The 14887-nt window shown below is 53.6% G+C and overlaps 11 protein-coding genes across 11 annotated transcripts; 6 read left to right on the forward strand and 5 right to left on the reverse strand.

Annotated features, from left to right (window-relative positions):
* Nucleotides 1-311: 311 nt before the first annotated feature.
* MYCGRDRAFT_102223 (uncharacterized protein) lies at nucleotides 312-1188 on the reverse strand (the record flags this gene model as incomplete). Its single annotated transcript, XM_003857485.1, has 1 exon — nucleotides 312-1188. A coding segment is annotated over one exon (825 nt), but the record flags the coding sequence as incomplete, so codon positions are not given.
* Nucleotides 1189-1402: 214 nt separating this feature from the next.
* On the forward strand, nucleotides 1403-3134 carry MYCGRDRAFT_65607 (uncharacterized protein; the record flags this gene model as incomplete). The annotated part of the gene is made up of 2 exons (XM_003856067.1): nucleotides 1403-1443; nucleotides 1505-3134. 2 exons carry the CDS (start codon nucleotides 1403-1405, stop codon nucleotides 3132-3134), a joined length of 1671 nt encoding a protein of 556 aa, XP_003856115.1.
* Nucleotides 3135-3409: 275 nt separating this feature from the next.
* On the reverse strand, nucleotides 3410-3862 carry MYCGRDRAFT_31400 (uncharacterized protein; the record flags this gene model as incomplete). Its single annotated transcript, XM_003857484.1, has 4 exons — nucleotides 3410-3486; nucleotides 3605-3640; nucleotides 3746-3788; nucleotides 3842-3862. 4 exons carry the CDS (start codon nucleotides 3860-3862, stop codon nucleotides 3410-3412), a joined length of 177 nt encoding a protein of 58 aa, XP_003857532.1.
* Nucleotides 3863-4102: 240 nt separating this feature from the next.
* MYCGRDRAFT_107024 (uncharacterized protein) lies at nucleotides 4103-6878 on the forward strand (the record flags this gene model as incomplete). The annotated part of the gene is made up of 2 exons (XM_003856068.1): nucleotides 4103-5600; nucleotides 6437-6878. 2 exons carry the CDS (start codon nucleotides 4302-4304, stop codon nucleotides 6665-6667), a joined length of 1530 nt encoding a protein of 509 aa, XP_003856116.1.
* A 48-nt stretch (nucleotides 6879-6926) lies between these two features.
* On the forward strand, nucleotides 6927-7527 carry MYCGRDRAFT_102228 (uncharacterized protein; the record flags this gene model as incomplete). Its single annotated transcript, XM_003856069.1, has 1 exon — nucleotides 6927-7527. One exon carries the CDS (start codon nucleotides 7093-7095, stop codon nucleotides 7387-7389), a length of 297 nt encoding a protein of 98 aa, XP_003856117.1.
* Nucleotides 7528-7697: 170 nt separating this feature from the next.
* On the reverse strand, nucleotides 7698-8247 carry MYCGRDRAFT_19317 (uncharacterized protein; the record flags this gene model as incomplete). Its single annotated transcript, XM_003857483.1, has 2 exons — nucleotides 7698-7947; nucleotides 8165-8247. Coding segments are annotated over 2 exons (333 nt in total), but the record flags the coding sequence as incomplete, so codon positions are not given.
* A 486-nt stretch (nucleotides 8248-8733) lies between these two features.
* Nucleotides 8734-9311, forward strand: MYCGRDRAFT_78335 (uncharacterized protein; the record flags this gene model as incomplete). Its single annotated transcript, XM_003856070.1, has 1 exon — nucleotides 8734-9311. One exon carries the CDS (start codon nucleotides 8801-8803, stop codon nucleotides 9053-9055), a length of 255 nt encoding a protein of 84 aa, XP_003856118.1.
* A 215-nt stretch (nucleotides 9312-9526) lies between these two features.
* Nucleotides 9527-9885, forward strand: MYCGRDRAFT_34200 (uncharacterized protein; the record flags this gene model as incomplete). Its single annotated transcript, XM_003856071.1, has 2 exons — nucleotides 9527-9638; nucleotides 9704-9885. The coding sequence occupies 2 exons, from the start codon at nucleotides 9527-9529 to the stop codon at nucleotides 9883-9885; spliced, it is 294 nt and encodes a 97-aa protein (XP_003856119.1).
* Nucleotides 9886-10260: 375 nt separating this feature from the next.
* On the reverse strand, nucleotides 10261-11671 carry MYCGRDRAFT_65614 (uncharacterized protein; the record flags this gene model as incomplete). The annotated part of the gene is made up of 2 exons (XM_003857482.1): nucleotides 10261-10750; nucleotides 10808-11671. The coding sequence occupies 2 exons, from the start codon at nucleotides 11592-11594 to the stop codon at nucleotides 10581-10583; spliced, it is 957 nt and encodes a 318-aa protein (XP_003857530.1).
* A 469-nt stretch (nucleotides 11672-12140) lies between these two features.
* MYCGRDRAFT_32106 (uncharacterized protein) lies at nucleotides 12141-12528 on the forward strand (the record flags this gene model as incomplete). The annotated part of the gene is made up of 2 exons (XM_003856072.1): nucleotides 12141-12369; nucleotides 12425-12528. The coding sequence occupies 2 exons, from the start codon at nucleotides 12141-12143 to the stop codon at nucleotides 12526-12528; spliced, it is 333 nt and encodes a 110-aa protein (XP_003856120.1).
* A 553-nt stretch (nucleotides 12529-13081) lies between these two features.
* On the reverse strand, nucleotides 13082-14577 carry MYCGRDRAFT_65617 (uncharacterized protein; the record flags this gene model as incomplete). Its single annotated transcript, XM_003857481.1, has 5 exons — nucleotides 13082-13158; nucleotides 13208-13346; nucleotides 13400-14214; nucleotides 14287-14313; nucleotides 14364-14577. 5 exons carry the CDS (start codon nucleotides 14392-14394, stop codon nucleotides 13082-13084), a joined length of 1089 nt encoding a protein of 362 aa, XP_003857529.1.
* Nucleotides 14578-14887: the final 310 nt, after the last annotated feature.

The raw sequence follows: 14887 nt of genomic DNA on the forward strand, positions 1-14887 counted from the left end.
TGGATATCAAGGAAAATTGCAAAGGTCGAGACTTTATTAAAGTGCGATACTGCCGCACTCTGCAGCTTCACGCTGCTTGATAGACTATTGATTCAACTCCGCCAGCGCCATGCTGAAAAACTACAAAACATGCAAATTGCAGGCCCTCAAGCGAACCTCATCCTCTAATCGCCTTCCTCATCCCATGCTTCCGCCAGTAGCCAAGCTCATGGTTGACAGCAACGCCTTCGGGCATTCCCAAGTCTACTCCGTCGTCAATGGTCGCTGTGCCATCCATGTCCAGGTCCACAACCTCATCTGTGCCACCAATGTCATCCAGAACTTCCGCGAACGTGTCATCCGCATCTCCAACACCAGCTCTGCCACGGTGTGCTCCATTGCGAGCCCCGTCGCGAAGCTTTCCAACACCGCTAAGGGCATCGTGCCTCTTTCTCTCTGCGTTCATGGCGCCAGTCTTCGCAGCAGCAGCGAGCCTTCTAAGCGCGTTCTCTGCGAGCATGCCTTCCTCTGTAGCCTTCTCGCGCATCTTCCTCGCATCTTTCTCGCGTTCCGGAAACACTGCCGTTTGCTTCCAGGCATGTTGGGGAGGCAAAGTCGGAAAATGGCTCGGTATGTAGGATGGCGGTCTATCGGTGATGAGGGGTCGGAGCAAGTGGAAGAAGTCCGGAGGCGATATTGGAGCAGGATCCGGGTCAGGTATGACTGGGCAAGATATATCGGCAGGAATGGAAAGCTCCAGTTGAGGCTCAAGAAGTGAAGCTGTGTGTGTAGGTCTCGTGCTGGCAAGGGCCCTCGCGAAATCCAGCGCTGTCGGTTTCGTCCGTCTCCCATTCTGCATCGATGCGCTGGTCTGTTCCAAGAAGCTGAGCATGAATTCCTCCACCTGCGCTCGAAACATCTCCAACGCGGTCGCCTTTACTCCATCAAAACCTGCCAGTACTAAGGCTGTCCCTATGCTCTTGAGAAGCTGTCCTTGGGCGAACAGCGGATCCTGAGGTGCCAGTTCGATGCCTACCGGCCGATCTTGCGCATGGTGAAGAGAGTGGACTACTCTGCGCTTCTTGTTCGCATGTGCATTCTTCGAAGGTGAGCGCGATCGCTTCATGCCGGCGTGGGCATTGACAGGCTCGGACGCCATAATTGTCGCGCTGGCATGGGGATGTATTCGGCTCTTTTCGCTCCGAGATCTCGTGCAGGAAGTCAATACCAAAGGTGTAGAGGGTGTCGCAAAGTGCTGGAAGTGGAAGTGTGGAAGTGCAGCTCGGCTGGAATTGCCGCGCGCATGACACGAACGTGAACTTGACCTTGACCACAGTTCACTTGCAAGCACATGAACACCATCTCAGTCAACGAGCAGAAAAGCTGGACCAGAAGAACGACATGAGATAGCACACGTACCAAAATGAGCGTCATCGAAGCGCTGTACATTTTCGACGAGCACAAGTACGTAAGTACTGCGGAGGATCACATGCGAGAAAGGCATCCACTGACCATGGCATTGTAGCAACCTGCTCTTTGATCATGTCTATACGAACCGCCCACCACCACCTTCGACTCTCCTCCCTCTCTACCTACAGCATGCCTCTCCGCGGCCGAGCGTAAGCTACCTCACGTCCACGAGTCCGCCTACTATCCTCTTCTCCGTCATACAGGACAACCTTCTACTGCTGTCACCCTCCTCCAGCGACATCGAACCTCTTCTGGTTTTGGAATTTCTCCATCGCGTTGCAGATGCGCTAGAAGAATTCCTGGGCAGCCCCTTGCTCTCTACAAAGCTTACCGCCAATTATGACATTGTTGCGCAAGTCGTGGCCGAGATGGCCGACTCGGGTGTGATATGCCAAGGTGAAGCGAATGCGCTGCGAGACGTGGTAGAGACGGGTCCTGGAGTGCTGAAGAATCTCCTCGGAGGAGTGGGTCTACCTGGAGCAAGTCCCGCGCTTCAAGGCCCGGGAGCATCAAATCTATACCGTCCACAGGTGCTTGCTCAGTCACAGACCAGCCAAGGGTCGGCAGTGCCGTGGAGAAGAAGCAATGTTCGGCATACCAGTAACGAGCTGTATGTGGACATCGTGGAGACACTTTCCGTCACGCTCGCACCATCAGGAAGACCACTGGCAGCATTTGCCAATGGTAGCATCGCGTTCACATCGAAAGTCAGTGGAGTGCCGGACTTATTGCTGAGCCTGTCGACTGGAGGGAAAGGTGCCGGGATGGGAAACAGAGGAGATCAATTACGGAATGTAATGGAGCGGGTAGTATTCCATCCATGTGTGAGACTGAACAAATGGAAGAGCGAAGGGGTGCTGTCATTTGTGCCTCCGGATGGAAGATTCGCTCTTTGCGGGTACGAAGCAGATCTGCTCGGACCGAACACTCCATTGACCACGAACAATTCCTCCTCAAGTAATCTGGACCTCCCTGCGAAGATCGAGATCACGACTGGGATGGGTTCCGTCGGCACGGAGTTCGAAGTCCGTGTTTCGCAGTCCACTACGAGTAGCTCCGGTGCTCGCTCTCCTGCTGCGGCCTCGTTACAGTCAAATCTTGGTGTTAATCGATCAGGCCCGTTCAGACCGCCAGCCGGGGATTCGAAGTCGCCAGCTCTGGAGGACCTCACCATCCACGTGCCCATTCCTGCTTCTGTCCGAAATGTCAGCGATCTGAGGCCGACTCGTGGAGAGGCGAGCTGGCAGGCAGCAGAGTCGACCGTTGAGTGGAAGATCTCTCCCAAAGATCTTGGTCCCGGTGGCGTTGTCCTGAGATGTACGGTTCAAGGTCCTCTCTCTGATGAGGACGCCGATGTTGGCACTATCAACGGCATGTCAGCGACGACGTATGACTATGATGAGGAGAACGGTGCGGAGTACCAGTCGTCACAGGACAGAAATCCTGGCTCAATAACGCCTTCGAATGGCACAGACCGAAATGGGAAGATCGAGAAGAACAAGGATTTGATGCCTACATGCGCCCTTCTCAGCTTCAGTATCAAGGGATGGCTGGCGAGCGGGCTGAAGGTGGAGAGTCTACTGATCGACACGAAGAAGAGCCGCGGCTTAGGCCCAGAGGTCAAGCCTTACAAAGGTGTCAAGTACCTGACGGTCAGCCGGCAGGGCATAGAGCTCAGGTGCTAGCAAAATCAATTATGCCGAATCAAAACCGCGCTCCCCAGTTCTCAGTTCTCATACTCCACTCGATGAGGTGAATTCAGAAGGAGCTTTGTAACCAGAAAAGGTGTCTTTTGGCGTGGTGTTTGTACAGCTGACGTCCTCTCGGTCTCCCAAGTCGATGATGCCATTTCCCTTCTTGTATTGTCACCCGTCCGCATCCTGCCATTCGCCCTCGCCATCGATCATCGATCCTCCTTCCCATCTAACATGCCCCGTGCTTACATCCGAGCTCGTATGATTTACTGGCCCTCCGCCCGCTGGTCCTCGAGCTTCGCGTAGAACAAATCGCGGCGGCGAACCGATGGAACGTGGAAGCCTTCAGGTTCGTGTTAGTGACTCGTTCGTGGATTGAAGTTCTCGTTCCGGGTATGTATCGTCGTGCGAGGGTGTCCTTCCATTTGCGCGCGAAGATTCAGGTGTGTCATGCTACATACCGTACCACCAGCCGTATCCGAAGGCTGTTCCGAGACCTGTTGAATGGCTGTCAGCATGACCACTACATGTGTATAGTGTTTCCAGTGACGATGAAGCCATTGGTGCTCTTCTTGTCATCGTGCGCGCTGTCGAGGTCTTACCGAATGCGACTGAGAGATCGAGAACGAGGCCCCTTCGGAGCATCTGCGCAAATGTCAGCGAATACTTATGCTATACCATGAGGCAATGCGACATACTCCGGTAATTGGCTTCACCATGATTGCGATTGGGTCTTGTTTCGTGGACGTGGAGTTGTTTTGTTGCTGGTATGCTTAGCTTCACAGAGATGTCGTCTGCTCACTCTCCTGCTGCTTTCGCTTGGCACGGCTGTCGGAGCATTCCGGCTGTCAAAGCGCAGGCAGGTTGGCAGGTGACCCTTCCACGGTTCTTTACTCAGCGCTTTCACGAATTCACATCCACCGCCTATTCACTCCCCAGCTCGCTCTATTCTAGCCGCCTCGACTATGAAAACTTGCCCAGAAATGGAACGTACATTCTCCTGCGACTTCTCTCAGCTCGTCTCTGACAACGCACATCCACCTATACATTGACATCAACCTACGCTGCTGCCTACGCGCGCACAGAACTTGAATATATTCTCTACAGCAAAGACCGCCTGTATTGCGACACTGTAATCCCTCCACCGGATCTATCGCGATGCATGACCTCAGAAAGAAGGCTCTATTGGAGAGCGGGAAAACCGTGTCGAAGAAGGCGAAAAGCAAGGAAAGCACACCGCCGCTCAGTCGCGGCAACACGCCAATAACGTCGCCGCGTGGCTCTCGAGTTGCAAGTAGAAATGTGTCGGACGACGAGAGCGAATACAGTGATTGGGGCAACAACAGCATCGACGACTTGATCGCACCGAGCGAATACGAGGAAGATGCAGAGCCAGACGCTTGGATCGGCAGCCTCGAGGAGCGCATAGAGGCGATATGCGATCGTAAACGCAGCTCGACCGAAGGACGAGAAGAGACGATGCGCGGCTTTTGCAGCACCTTGACTCGACACTATGCGCAGGCCGAGATCGAGCCCAAGATCAATGGTCTCTTGCCGGCACTGCTCAAAAGCGTGAAGTCTGGTCAGAGCGAGCGCGAGATCGAGTTTGCGCTCAAAGCTATTGCCCTGATCCTCATCACGGACCCATCCGAGACCATCTACGACGCTGTTCGTGATGTGTTCAAGAACACGATCAACGACTCGCCCTATTCTGCTGCCAAGATCGCGGCGATACATGCCTTGAGCGTGGCAACATTCTACGGTGGAGCAGCAGAAGAGGAGGTGGGAGAGATCATGGACTTTTTCTTGGACATTGCTTCTTCGGACGGTGCAGTGATCGAGGAGGCAGACAATGCGCACGCAGTCATTGCAGCGCTCGAGGAGTGGGGTTTCCTTGCGACCCAGCTCGAAGACGTTGAGGATGTGACAGAGGCTGCGATGGATACATTTGTGGATCAGCTTGATAGCAGCGATGCCAATGTTCAGATCGCAGCTGGTGACAACATCGCGCTGCTGTTTGAGAAGAGTTACACCGAAGCCGAGTCTGACGACGAGCCGGAGGATATCGAGGAGGATGAGGAAGACAATACCAACTTGCCTCGCATGGTCAAGCGCTACACGGTATATCGCCAGACTCACCAGTTGCAGCAGCAGCTGGAGGCCCTTTCAAAGGCATCCTCGAAGCGCATCTCGAAGAAGGATCGGAAGAACCTGCATTTGTCCTTCAATGACGTTCTCAGCACCGTGGAGAACCCCAAACGTGGGCCACGCTATAGTACAGCCCTGGATCCAGATGGTCGACAATATGGCTCCCGGCTGAGAGTCGCTGTACACGGCGGCAAAATGACCATCGACAAGTGGTGGAAGTTACACCGACTCAACGCGTTGAAGCGGCTGCTGCAAGGCGGCTTCATGGCCCACTATGAGTCGAATCGGACTGTCTTTGATAGCTTGCCGGTCATTGTCGAGGACGACTGAACTCTGGATCATTTCGTTATTGAAGCACGCCTTGGAATCGGATTGAGCAGCCGTGTCAACGAAGTGAATACTCAACGGCATTGATTACGTGCCGCTCCTCAGTCGTCGGATTGGAACACTCTCAACCATTGTGGAGACCTTGATGCGTCTGAAGCTACCCCACCTGTAGTGTTTAGTTTGGAACGAACGAAGCTCATATTCATCAAGGTATAATTTGCTGTCATGGAGCTCTGCATTTCTCTTCTCGCTCTCGACGTTCTTTCAATCTTTCGCACTCAAACACGATACACCGCTTTGGTACGGCAGCCATGGAGGGAAAGGCAATGTCCACTGCGAAGACCATGGGCATGAGCAGCTATCAAGGTACCTCATAACATACCAGACAATAGCATGACGGGTGTTCCTTGCCTCGCCAACCACTCATCTAGCGATCAGTGGAGTATGGGAGACATGTGACCTGACAAATACCGTTTGAACCTGCTCGGATTCAGATCTGCGTTCAGGGACATGCCTCCTTTCCCCGTTCTTCCCTCGATTGCGGATGTATTGACTTCTGTAGCTGTCTCAATGATACCATGCCTACCGACAAGATTACGTTCTTGACGAACTGGTGATACATGGCTCTGCCTCTATGGAAGAGTGTGATCATGCTGACTAGACAAAGGCATGCGACGCCGTACCACGCACCACTCTATCTGGCTCAAGCCAAGGGCTACTTCAAGGATGAAGGCATCAAGGCCGCTATCATGGAGCCGAACGACCCAAGTGTAGGTGAGAATGAATCGTCATTGCGCAGACTGCTGACATCGCTCAAGGATGTGACCGAGATTATCGGAAGCAAGAAGGTTGACCTGGGCTTCAAGGCCATGATTCATACTCTGGTGAATCGCTCTGGGCGCAACACACATATCATCGCTGAAACTCGTGCTAAGCTGCGAAGGCTCGCGACTTCCCAATCTAGAGTATTGGCTCGCTGCTCGACGAGCCGTTCACTGGCGTGGTCTACCTCAAGGATTCCGGAATCACGCCAAACTTTCACACGCTGAAGGGCAAGCGTATTGGCCATGTCGGCGAATTCGGCAAGATCCAGATCGATGAGCTCACTTCTCACTACGGCATGTCTCCCTCGGACTATACTGCCATCTGATGCGGCATGAACGTGTCCAAAGCCATCATCGAAGGAGAGATCGACGCTGGCATTGGCCTCGAAAACGTTCAGATGGTTGAACTTGCCGAATGCCCCTCTTCGCAAGGCCGTCCCAAGTCCGACGTCCAGATGCTGAGAATGGACGAACTGGCTGAGCTGGGCTACTGCTGCTTCTGCTCCATTCTGCAAATTGGCAATGAGACCTTCATCAACGAGAATCCCGAAAAGGTCCGCGCTTTCATGCGTGCGGTTAAGAAAGCAACCGACTTTTGTTCTCGCTGATCCGGAAGCCGCCTGGACTGACTACGTCACTTCAAGCCGGTCATGGGCAGCGAGCTCAACCGAAGGATATTTGAGCGTGCGTTCGCCTACTTCAGCAAGAACTTGAGGAACGTGGCCCGTGATTGGGAGCAGGTCACACGCTACGGCAAGCGCTTGGGAGTGCTCGCGGAAGGATTCACACCGAACTATACGAACCAGTTTCTCGAGTGGACTGGTGAGGGCGAGCAGGCCGATCCGACCGGTGACCAGAAGCGAATGGTTGAGCTGCAGAAGGTGGTTGCTGAAGAGGGCGGCTTCCGTCGCTTGGGTGTCAGGCGCACGGCTACTGCGGGCGCCTAAGGGTGTCATACCTTGATCCAGAACGGACGAAACATTGAGGCGAACACGTCGACCACGGCTGCACCGAGGCATATTCATTCCTTTACATACAGCTTCGTAAGCCGAAGGCCAGTGAACGCAAAAATCATTTGCTTTTCTAAGATCGCACCTTCCTGTTGAAAGGTCGGGTATAGGGCTCCAGTCGTCTTCGCTACGCATGCGTTCATCAATCACCTCGAACAAGTCATCCACTCTCTGCTGTTGAATTCAGCGTCTCGCCTTCGAAACCCCGAAGTCACTCCGAGCAACGAGATTTAGTTCTTGCCATCTCGCTCTCTCGCCATTTGCCAGATATGCTCGTTGATGAACCAGCGATCCAGAGACTTGTAGTCGATAGCAGAGGCGCCTTGCACGTTGCCCACGCAGACACCCTTTCCAGCACCGCAAAGACAGTCGAAGGAACGGTCAAACTTCCATTCCGTGCTGGGATAGAAGAAAGTCAATGGTTCGCCCGGCTCGACGCCGCGGTCCCGAGAGACTTTAATCTCGCCGGCGAGGCCATATTCAAGAGGATGTCCGCTCTCGCCGTTCAGGGAGGCGCCATTGGGCGGAGTTGTAGGGTATTTGCCAGACTTGTCTGGAGAGTAGATGTGAACTTCGATGGATGGAGCACCTGACAGATCGAAGTGTGTAAGTCAGCTACGGTCCAGACAATGAGGATTTGATACATAGTAGGAGCTCCTGGCGTTCCCGCACAACAGTCTCGGGTTATCGCAGGCCTCAGACACTTTAGTACTTACATGAGTGGTTCATGTACAGCAGAGCGCTGCGTGGGTCGGTGTGCGTGGTCTTGGAAGTTTGGATTGTTCTCCAGGTCGGTTTGGGTTGTGGAACATGGCTTGTCAGGTAGGTAAAGTGAGCTCCAGCTGGCAGCGAGACTTTGGACACCAAGCAGAGGCCGGCTGGGGTGTGTTCGAACGTGGCTAGATCTTCGAGGCCATTGACGGAGAGTGGAAATTCGGATTCTGTTGTAAGAACAACTTTCTCGCCGTTGGAGTTCCCATTGGTGACTGTCATGGTGGGCGTACGATGGAGGTTGTCTAAATCTGTGTTCAATTATGTCGAAGGATGAGGAACAGAAGCGTGAGACTCGACGGTTGCCCTAGGAGGTAGACCGAGGCTTGAAAGTGCTCGCTGCTCCCCTGCAACGGTTGAGCCGAAGACAAGGTATCAATAAAGTAGTGGTATCAAATGCCTGCGGGTATTGTGGTCTTCGGCAATTGCTCGCGCAGAAATGCGATTGGGACGGGTTGTGAGCCGACTAACACGTGCATCTAGAAGTGGGATTTCTTTCACGTGAGCGGGATGTCAGGCAGAGTCGCTGCTTTCCTCCGGAGAAACGAATCTCGCCCGAAGAGCTCTGTGCCGGACCATGTCGGCGTTGTTACTGGATTGTCAATGTGGACCCCTTCCAGAGCGGAGCATCGTGCTCGTCGCTTGTCTGGACCCGGACGATCGCCGAGTGGAATCTTTCTTTGTGACCAGCTGTCTCTCAGACTGTCTCAGTATTCATGCGAGGCTCTTTGGCTTCCGAAAACTCTCCGAAATGATTTGTGCTGCGGATAAATCGGGCGAATACTCTTCGGCGAGTCTTGAAAGGATTAAGGTGAGGTTGAGGCCAGACTGAGAGGTACGCTAAATCTGACCTCACTTCGGAAATTGATGAGGTGCTTGCTTCCCTTTCTCCGAAGTGCGAACACTAAACCGCACATTCCGTATTCGCGATGCTCGTCCGGTCAGTAGTGGTAGGCGGCTGAACGTCTTCATCACAGTCAAGCGGGTGCAATGAATGAGAGCCAGAGCCGGAGAAAGAAATTGGTCACGGATCCAGAGCTGCGTGCTTGCCCTGAGCTTAGATCTATTGCGTTGTCATACAAGTCGGTGACAGCGCTCTCAGGGCTTTCCGCAAAGCTTCCACATCAGAGAACGAACGCGGAGTCGAAGAAGGACGAAAAAGTGAGGTCGAAGCTCGCATGTGATAGCGAGCTAGTTTAGCCGAGAATGTCCCGATCTTCTACAGCACATTCGAAGTCCATCAACAGGTGCCACAACTTTGAGGTCTTACAATATATCGTGAGCAGAACTCCAACATCTAGCTATGGGCGGCAAAGGTCCTTCTCTGCCCGAGCTCCAACAGCCCGCTCCCATCGATGATGTGCTCAAAGAGCAACGCAACGAGTTCAATGACTGTCTGCCCTGCCGATTGATGGGTACGAATGTTTCACCACAACTTTCACCACATCCACGAATATGCTTCTGACGTTTGGTCGCTCAGGTTCCGTCGCCTTCACCGGCCTAGGCATCTACTCCCTCTGGTCCGGCACGAATCAGCTCAACGAGCGCGAATACGAAATCCTCAAGTCGGGCTCAAGGTTCGGGATGAAGAGTCGCAGGGCGAGCATTTATGTGCTAAGTGCTACATTGGTCGGGCTTGGAGTATACCGTTTGAGAAACTGAGTACTCTGGCTGTATGAAGATGTGGACGCTGGATTCCGGCAAGAGAAGATCTCGGACAATGATCAATGAAGAGATCAAGCGACAACGTGGAAGCCTCTTACGACGACGCACTGCATGCGAAGAAGGAAACGCCTCGAGGCGTAGCGGGAGAGTCAATGCCTCGCTCATTTCGAGGAGGTCACAAAGCAGTGACGGCCGGCGTGGTGCGCAAAAGAGTGCCATACTGATCAGCTCGGTTCTGAAGAGGAGGTTCCAAGTAGACTCGTTCCTCGCAGGATGTGGCCGTGCAAGCCCACTGAGGCCGCAAGCGGTATCATGTAAAGCGCAGAGGATGCCGTAGTGGCTAAGGCGACTGTACAATATTGTAACATATGTGGAAGCACCGGATCTTTTCATTCCTAATTTCATCGCTACCGACGAACTGCTCCGTTACACCTTGACAGACGTACATGGAACATCGAAATCGTCCTGCCAAACAGGCCTTCGAAAGGCATCGAGACATGGCTCCCGTTTGGTTTTGTATGCCCTTCCATCCTGTCCTCGTTGGCTCATTGTTGGCTCCGAAACTCCAACTCATACATTTCGTATACATGCACTCCGAGCAATGCACGGTCGCATCGTGCTCGACTCTGTGCTTCCCATGCCTATGACAGAAAGGCCGCAAAGCGCACGCAAAAGCACCGAAAACATCCCATCTAACCTTGCATACGCTTGCGCTTTCCGACTTGTGCAGAGAAACCAGTCTTGATGGCGGTGACGGATCGGCGGGATCCACAGGAGTTGCAGGTGACGAAGTAGAGACGGTTCTCTCCCTTGTTGAGTTCGGTATCGGGTGAGCGGCAGGTCTTGCAGGTGACATATTCGACTGTGGGGAGATGTTAGCGACCAATTCGTAAATACCCAGAACATCATCACGACTCACCGATGTATCTTCGCAGCACGTTCTCGATTTGCTTCTGCTGGAAACGACCCTTGATGACCAGTCTGCGGTTACCGTCCACGGAACCACTTGTTCCCAACTCAGCGAACAAGAACTGTGTCACGTGCTCGTCCGTTCGCTTGAGCTTCTTGCAGATGTCGTTGATGTTCGCGAAGATGGTCTTCTTGTTTCCTTCACGGAGACATTGAGGAGGTGGAATCTTGTAGCTCTTGCCGCCGGAGGAAGCAAGATCGGGATGCGAGTCGTGGAGGAGCGCGAAGAAGCGGTGCAGTAGACTGTCGTAGTTTACTGGCTTGTCCTCGTCATGCGCCCAGATACCAGTACCACCGTGGATGTCACCATCTTGCACGCCTGACTCCTCCGCATCGTCACCCTTCTTGGAAGGCTCATCGGTCTCAGCGCTCTCTGCGGCGCCGGCTGCAGCGAGTTGCTGCTCAAAGTCGTCCTCTGGAGCCTTGACCTTTTTCTTCTTCTTTTTCTTCAATGCTGACAGGTCGACCTCGCCGTCGTCTGCGGCAGCCTCCTCGCCGCCCTCCTCGCCCTCCTCCTTCTTTGGCTTCTTCTTCTTCTTCTTTGCGAGACCCTCGAACATGGCGGTCATCTCGTCCACCTGTTTGTCCTCGCCGTTCGCGCCGTCTTTGCTGTGAGATGCAGCGGAGTCCTTCTCGCCGTCGTGTGCGCCATTCGCATCAGTCACGTTGCCATCGGAGTCAACGACAATTTGGTCCTCCGCAAAGGCCACGGACTTCCGCGGTTTCAATTCCGCCATGATTGCGGTGGGTTGTGTCTCGATTTCGGGTCGTGTGGTGTTCCTGGTCGTGGTGCGCAATATGAGGTTGAGTGTGGTCTGTCTGGTCGCATGTATGTGGCAAGTTTTATTTGTGAGCGTCTGTGGTGACTCAAAAGCAAGACCGGCTTAATGGGCAGTGGGGCACTGCTGACACTCCCCTTCAAATGTCCCACCCAATTGATTGCTCCTTTGTTCAATATTCCGCCAAGTGACTTTACTGCGTGACCTCCAGTCTCCTGGACGATTTGAAGATTTCGAATCTCGATCGCAATGTCTGCGGCATCTAGACGATATGAGAATGCCGCAGGCTTTTTCAGATGCCAATACTTGAATGTCTGGCTATGTCACGGCGGAGTGATATGTCCCACAACTTTTGCTCGCATGCAGGTGAACTCAAACGACCGCGTCGTCGATGATCCAACTTTACGAGCTGGGAGCTAACGACCACTACGCAACAACATCAGCTCTTATTCGCTCCGACTAGCAGAAGAGCGCCCCCCATTCTCAGAGCATATTGTCGCGACCATGTCCGACCCGTCCTCATCATACGCGAACATCCCAACACCCGAAGAGGTCGATTCCCTTCCATCATCATCCGCCGGCTCGACAACCTCGGTCTCGCCGAGCGAAGAAGAAGCATACTCAGACGCAGAACGGGAATGGAGAGAAAGCTTGCAACAGCTGGAGTTGTTGTTGACACTGGTCTTGATCCCGTACGTGGGCAAATACTTTGGCCGGAAGTGTGCATATTGGGGTATGTTAGGACAGGAGCTTGAAGCTCTTAAATGCAAGTGCTAATTGCGATGTAGGTTGGGGCAAGTTCATGGAATGGAAATATCCAGTCTCGGTCGAAATTACGAGTTCGAAAGCTTTCAACGCTGCGGGAATGGTTGAAGCGGCCGCCTCGCTATGAAGAACGACTGTCTCGAAGGAGTCAATCAACGGAACCTTCGAAGGGATACAGGAAGCAGCACAAGTCCGGCTCGGGAGGACGGTATGTCTCGCCAATGCGTGGGACGTGCTGGGCATGGACAAGTCACGGCACCGTCGCGTCGCGAAGGGAGCAGAGGTAGCCATACACATCCTCCCAGGGTCATCTAACCCGGCATATCGAAGACGTGGCTCGTGCTATAGATACAGCATCCTGGATTCGATGAGAAGTCCTGCGAGCAATATCCACCTGTCACAAGCACATGATGGATCGTTGGAAGCGGCGTGCTGCGGCTAAGAGCCACAATTAGTGTGCGATCGACAACGTTGGACGAGCTGGACCGCGATTCCATACCTTGGAGCATTCAGAGACCATTTGCTACGGCTCTTCGACAGCTGGATGACCTCTGGAGACATAGACCTTCGTGTCCGAAAGTAGGACACAAGTGCAAGGAAAGCTAAAGGAGAAATCCGAATACCTGTACGCTAAACCGCCATTCAAGCTATTTGCAATCTCATTACATGGACCACGATGGCTACACCACCGTATGCGCAGCCATGTACTGCGCAAACTGCTGAGGATTCCTCGTCTGCATGAAGACAGTTCCAGGGCCTGCAGATCCCGTCAGCTTGGAAGAAAGTTACAACCATGACATACTCACCCGTAAATTTGCAGACCAGCCCCTCGCCAGCACTCAGGTTACTGATGATACCGCCACTAGCGACACGCTCCAGCACGTAGTCACAGTTCCAGGCTACAAGATGCCCATTGTCGATGATATACTTCTCTCCGTCCCTCAGCTGCGAAGCCAGTCAGCCAAAGCCACCACCCCACACCTCCTCACGATACTTACGTCCTTCCGAATGATTGCACCCATACTCTGGATCCAGCAGATTCCCACACCAGCAATCTTGTAAATGAAGAAGCCTTCTCCGGAGAACATGGCCTTGCTAAAGTTCTGCGACACATACGTCTTCGTCACGCCCTGCGTGCTCGCCAAAAACGCATCCTTGCCGACACTCCACTGCTCTTTTCCGGACAACCTCAAATTCGTGATGTCACCCAATGCGAACGGCGCGAGCAACAATTCTCCCGGTCCAGTGAAGGTACTATGCGACATCTCCCCTCTCGCGAGCAGCTTCTTCATACTGAACTTGAAGTTTCCCTTGACAGTAATGGTGGGCGACATGGCGATCATGGTGCCCGGTTTGACTTCCATGGGACAACCCATGGCCAGCTGGATCGTGACGATCGTGTTTGTGTCGCGGTGAGAGATGCGGTAGGAGCCGCCGTTGAAGGTGCCTACGTCGTCGGCTGTGGTGGCTTGTGCACCGACAAAGTGGCCTGGTGCTGGGGCGCCGCCGGCAACGGAGGACTGTCGATTGATCGATTGGCGGTTACTTGAGGCGGCTGGTTCGGGCTGCTTCTCGTCGTGGTAGGACTGCGAGGATGGTGGGCCGGGATAGTAAGGCAGTGCGGTTCCTGTCTGTGCTGGTGGTGGAGTCGGTGCGGCATCTTGTGTGGAGATCGGAGACACGGCGGGAGGCGGTGCGAACGACGGTGGCGGTGCGAAGTGTGGTTGCGCGTGCTCTTGCTGTTGCTGTTGCTGGGGAGGAGGATAGAAGTTTTGCTGTCCGCCTATAGGCGGTGGTCGAAACTGCTGCTGGTCTGGAGCGCGGTTCATTAGTTGCGTCTTCCACAAATCTTCCCTAATCTTCCCTAATCTTCCTTGTCACTGACCTTGACCTTCTTGACTTGGTGGTGGAGCTGTAAATCGTGAGCTACGCGACTTTTCACTCCCCTAAGTATATGCTCACGAGGAAAGTATTGCCCTTGGTTCGAAGCCATGACGGAGTGTTCTTGTGCGGTATACGCTTTGCAGTGCAACTCTGCTCAGTTCTTCCGATCTTGTCCCCACTCGCACAGCCTACTCTCTTCTTTCTGCGATTGCTGTACTCCGGAAGTCAAGCTCTTCGTAACTGGTCTCAGGCACTTGGCTCTGGTCTCTCCAGCTGCTCTTCAATTTGGGAGGACCTGAGAGATCGCAACGGTGGAATTTGGAGAAGTAAGAAAGAGAAGAACAGCTGAAAGGGAAGAAAGAAACAGCATCATCCTACAGGCTACCTCCCAGCTCACTAAGCTGACCATGCGAGTAACATTGTGCTGCTGTAGCTTCTCGTTGCTGCTATTGGTTGCATGCAGGGCGCTTAGCTGGAGTGCAGGCGCTTAGAAGTGCTGTACTCGCGTTTCAAGGCCGCAGTGGAAGAGCTGACGGTGCTGACGAGCTGATGGATATTCTAGACTGATGGACGCCGCGTGGACTCGTTGGCGGAATAGAAAT

This window comes from Zymoseptoria tritici, chromosome 1 (assembly GCF_000219625.1).
Source record: "Zymoseptoria tritici IPO323 chromosome 1, whole genome shotgun sequence".
NCBI classification, from domain to species: Eukaryota; Fungi; Ascomycota; class Dothideomycetes; order Mycosphaerellales; family Mycosphaerellaceae; genus Zymoseptoria; species Zymoseptoria tritici.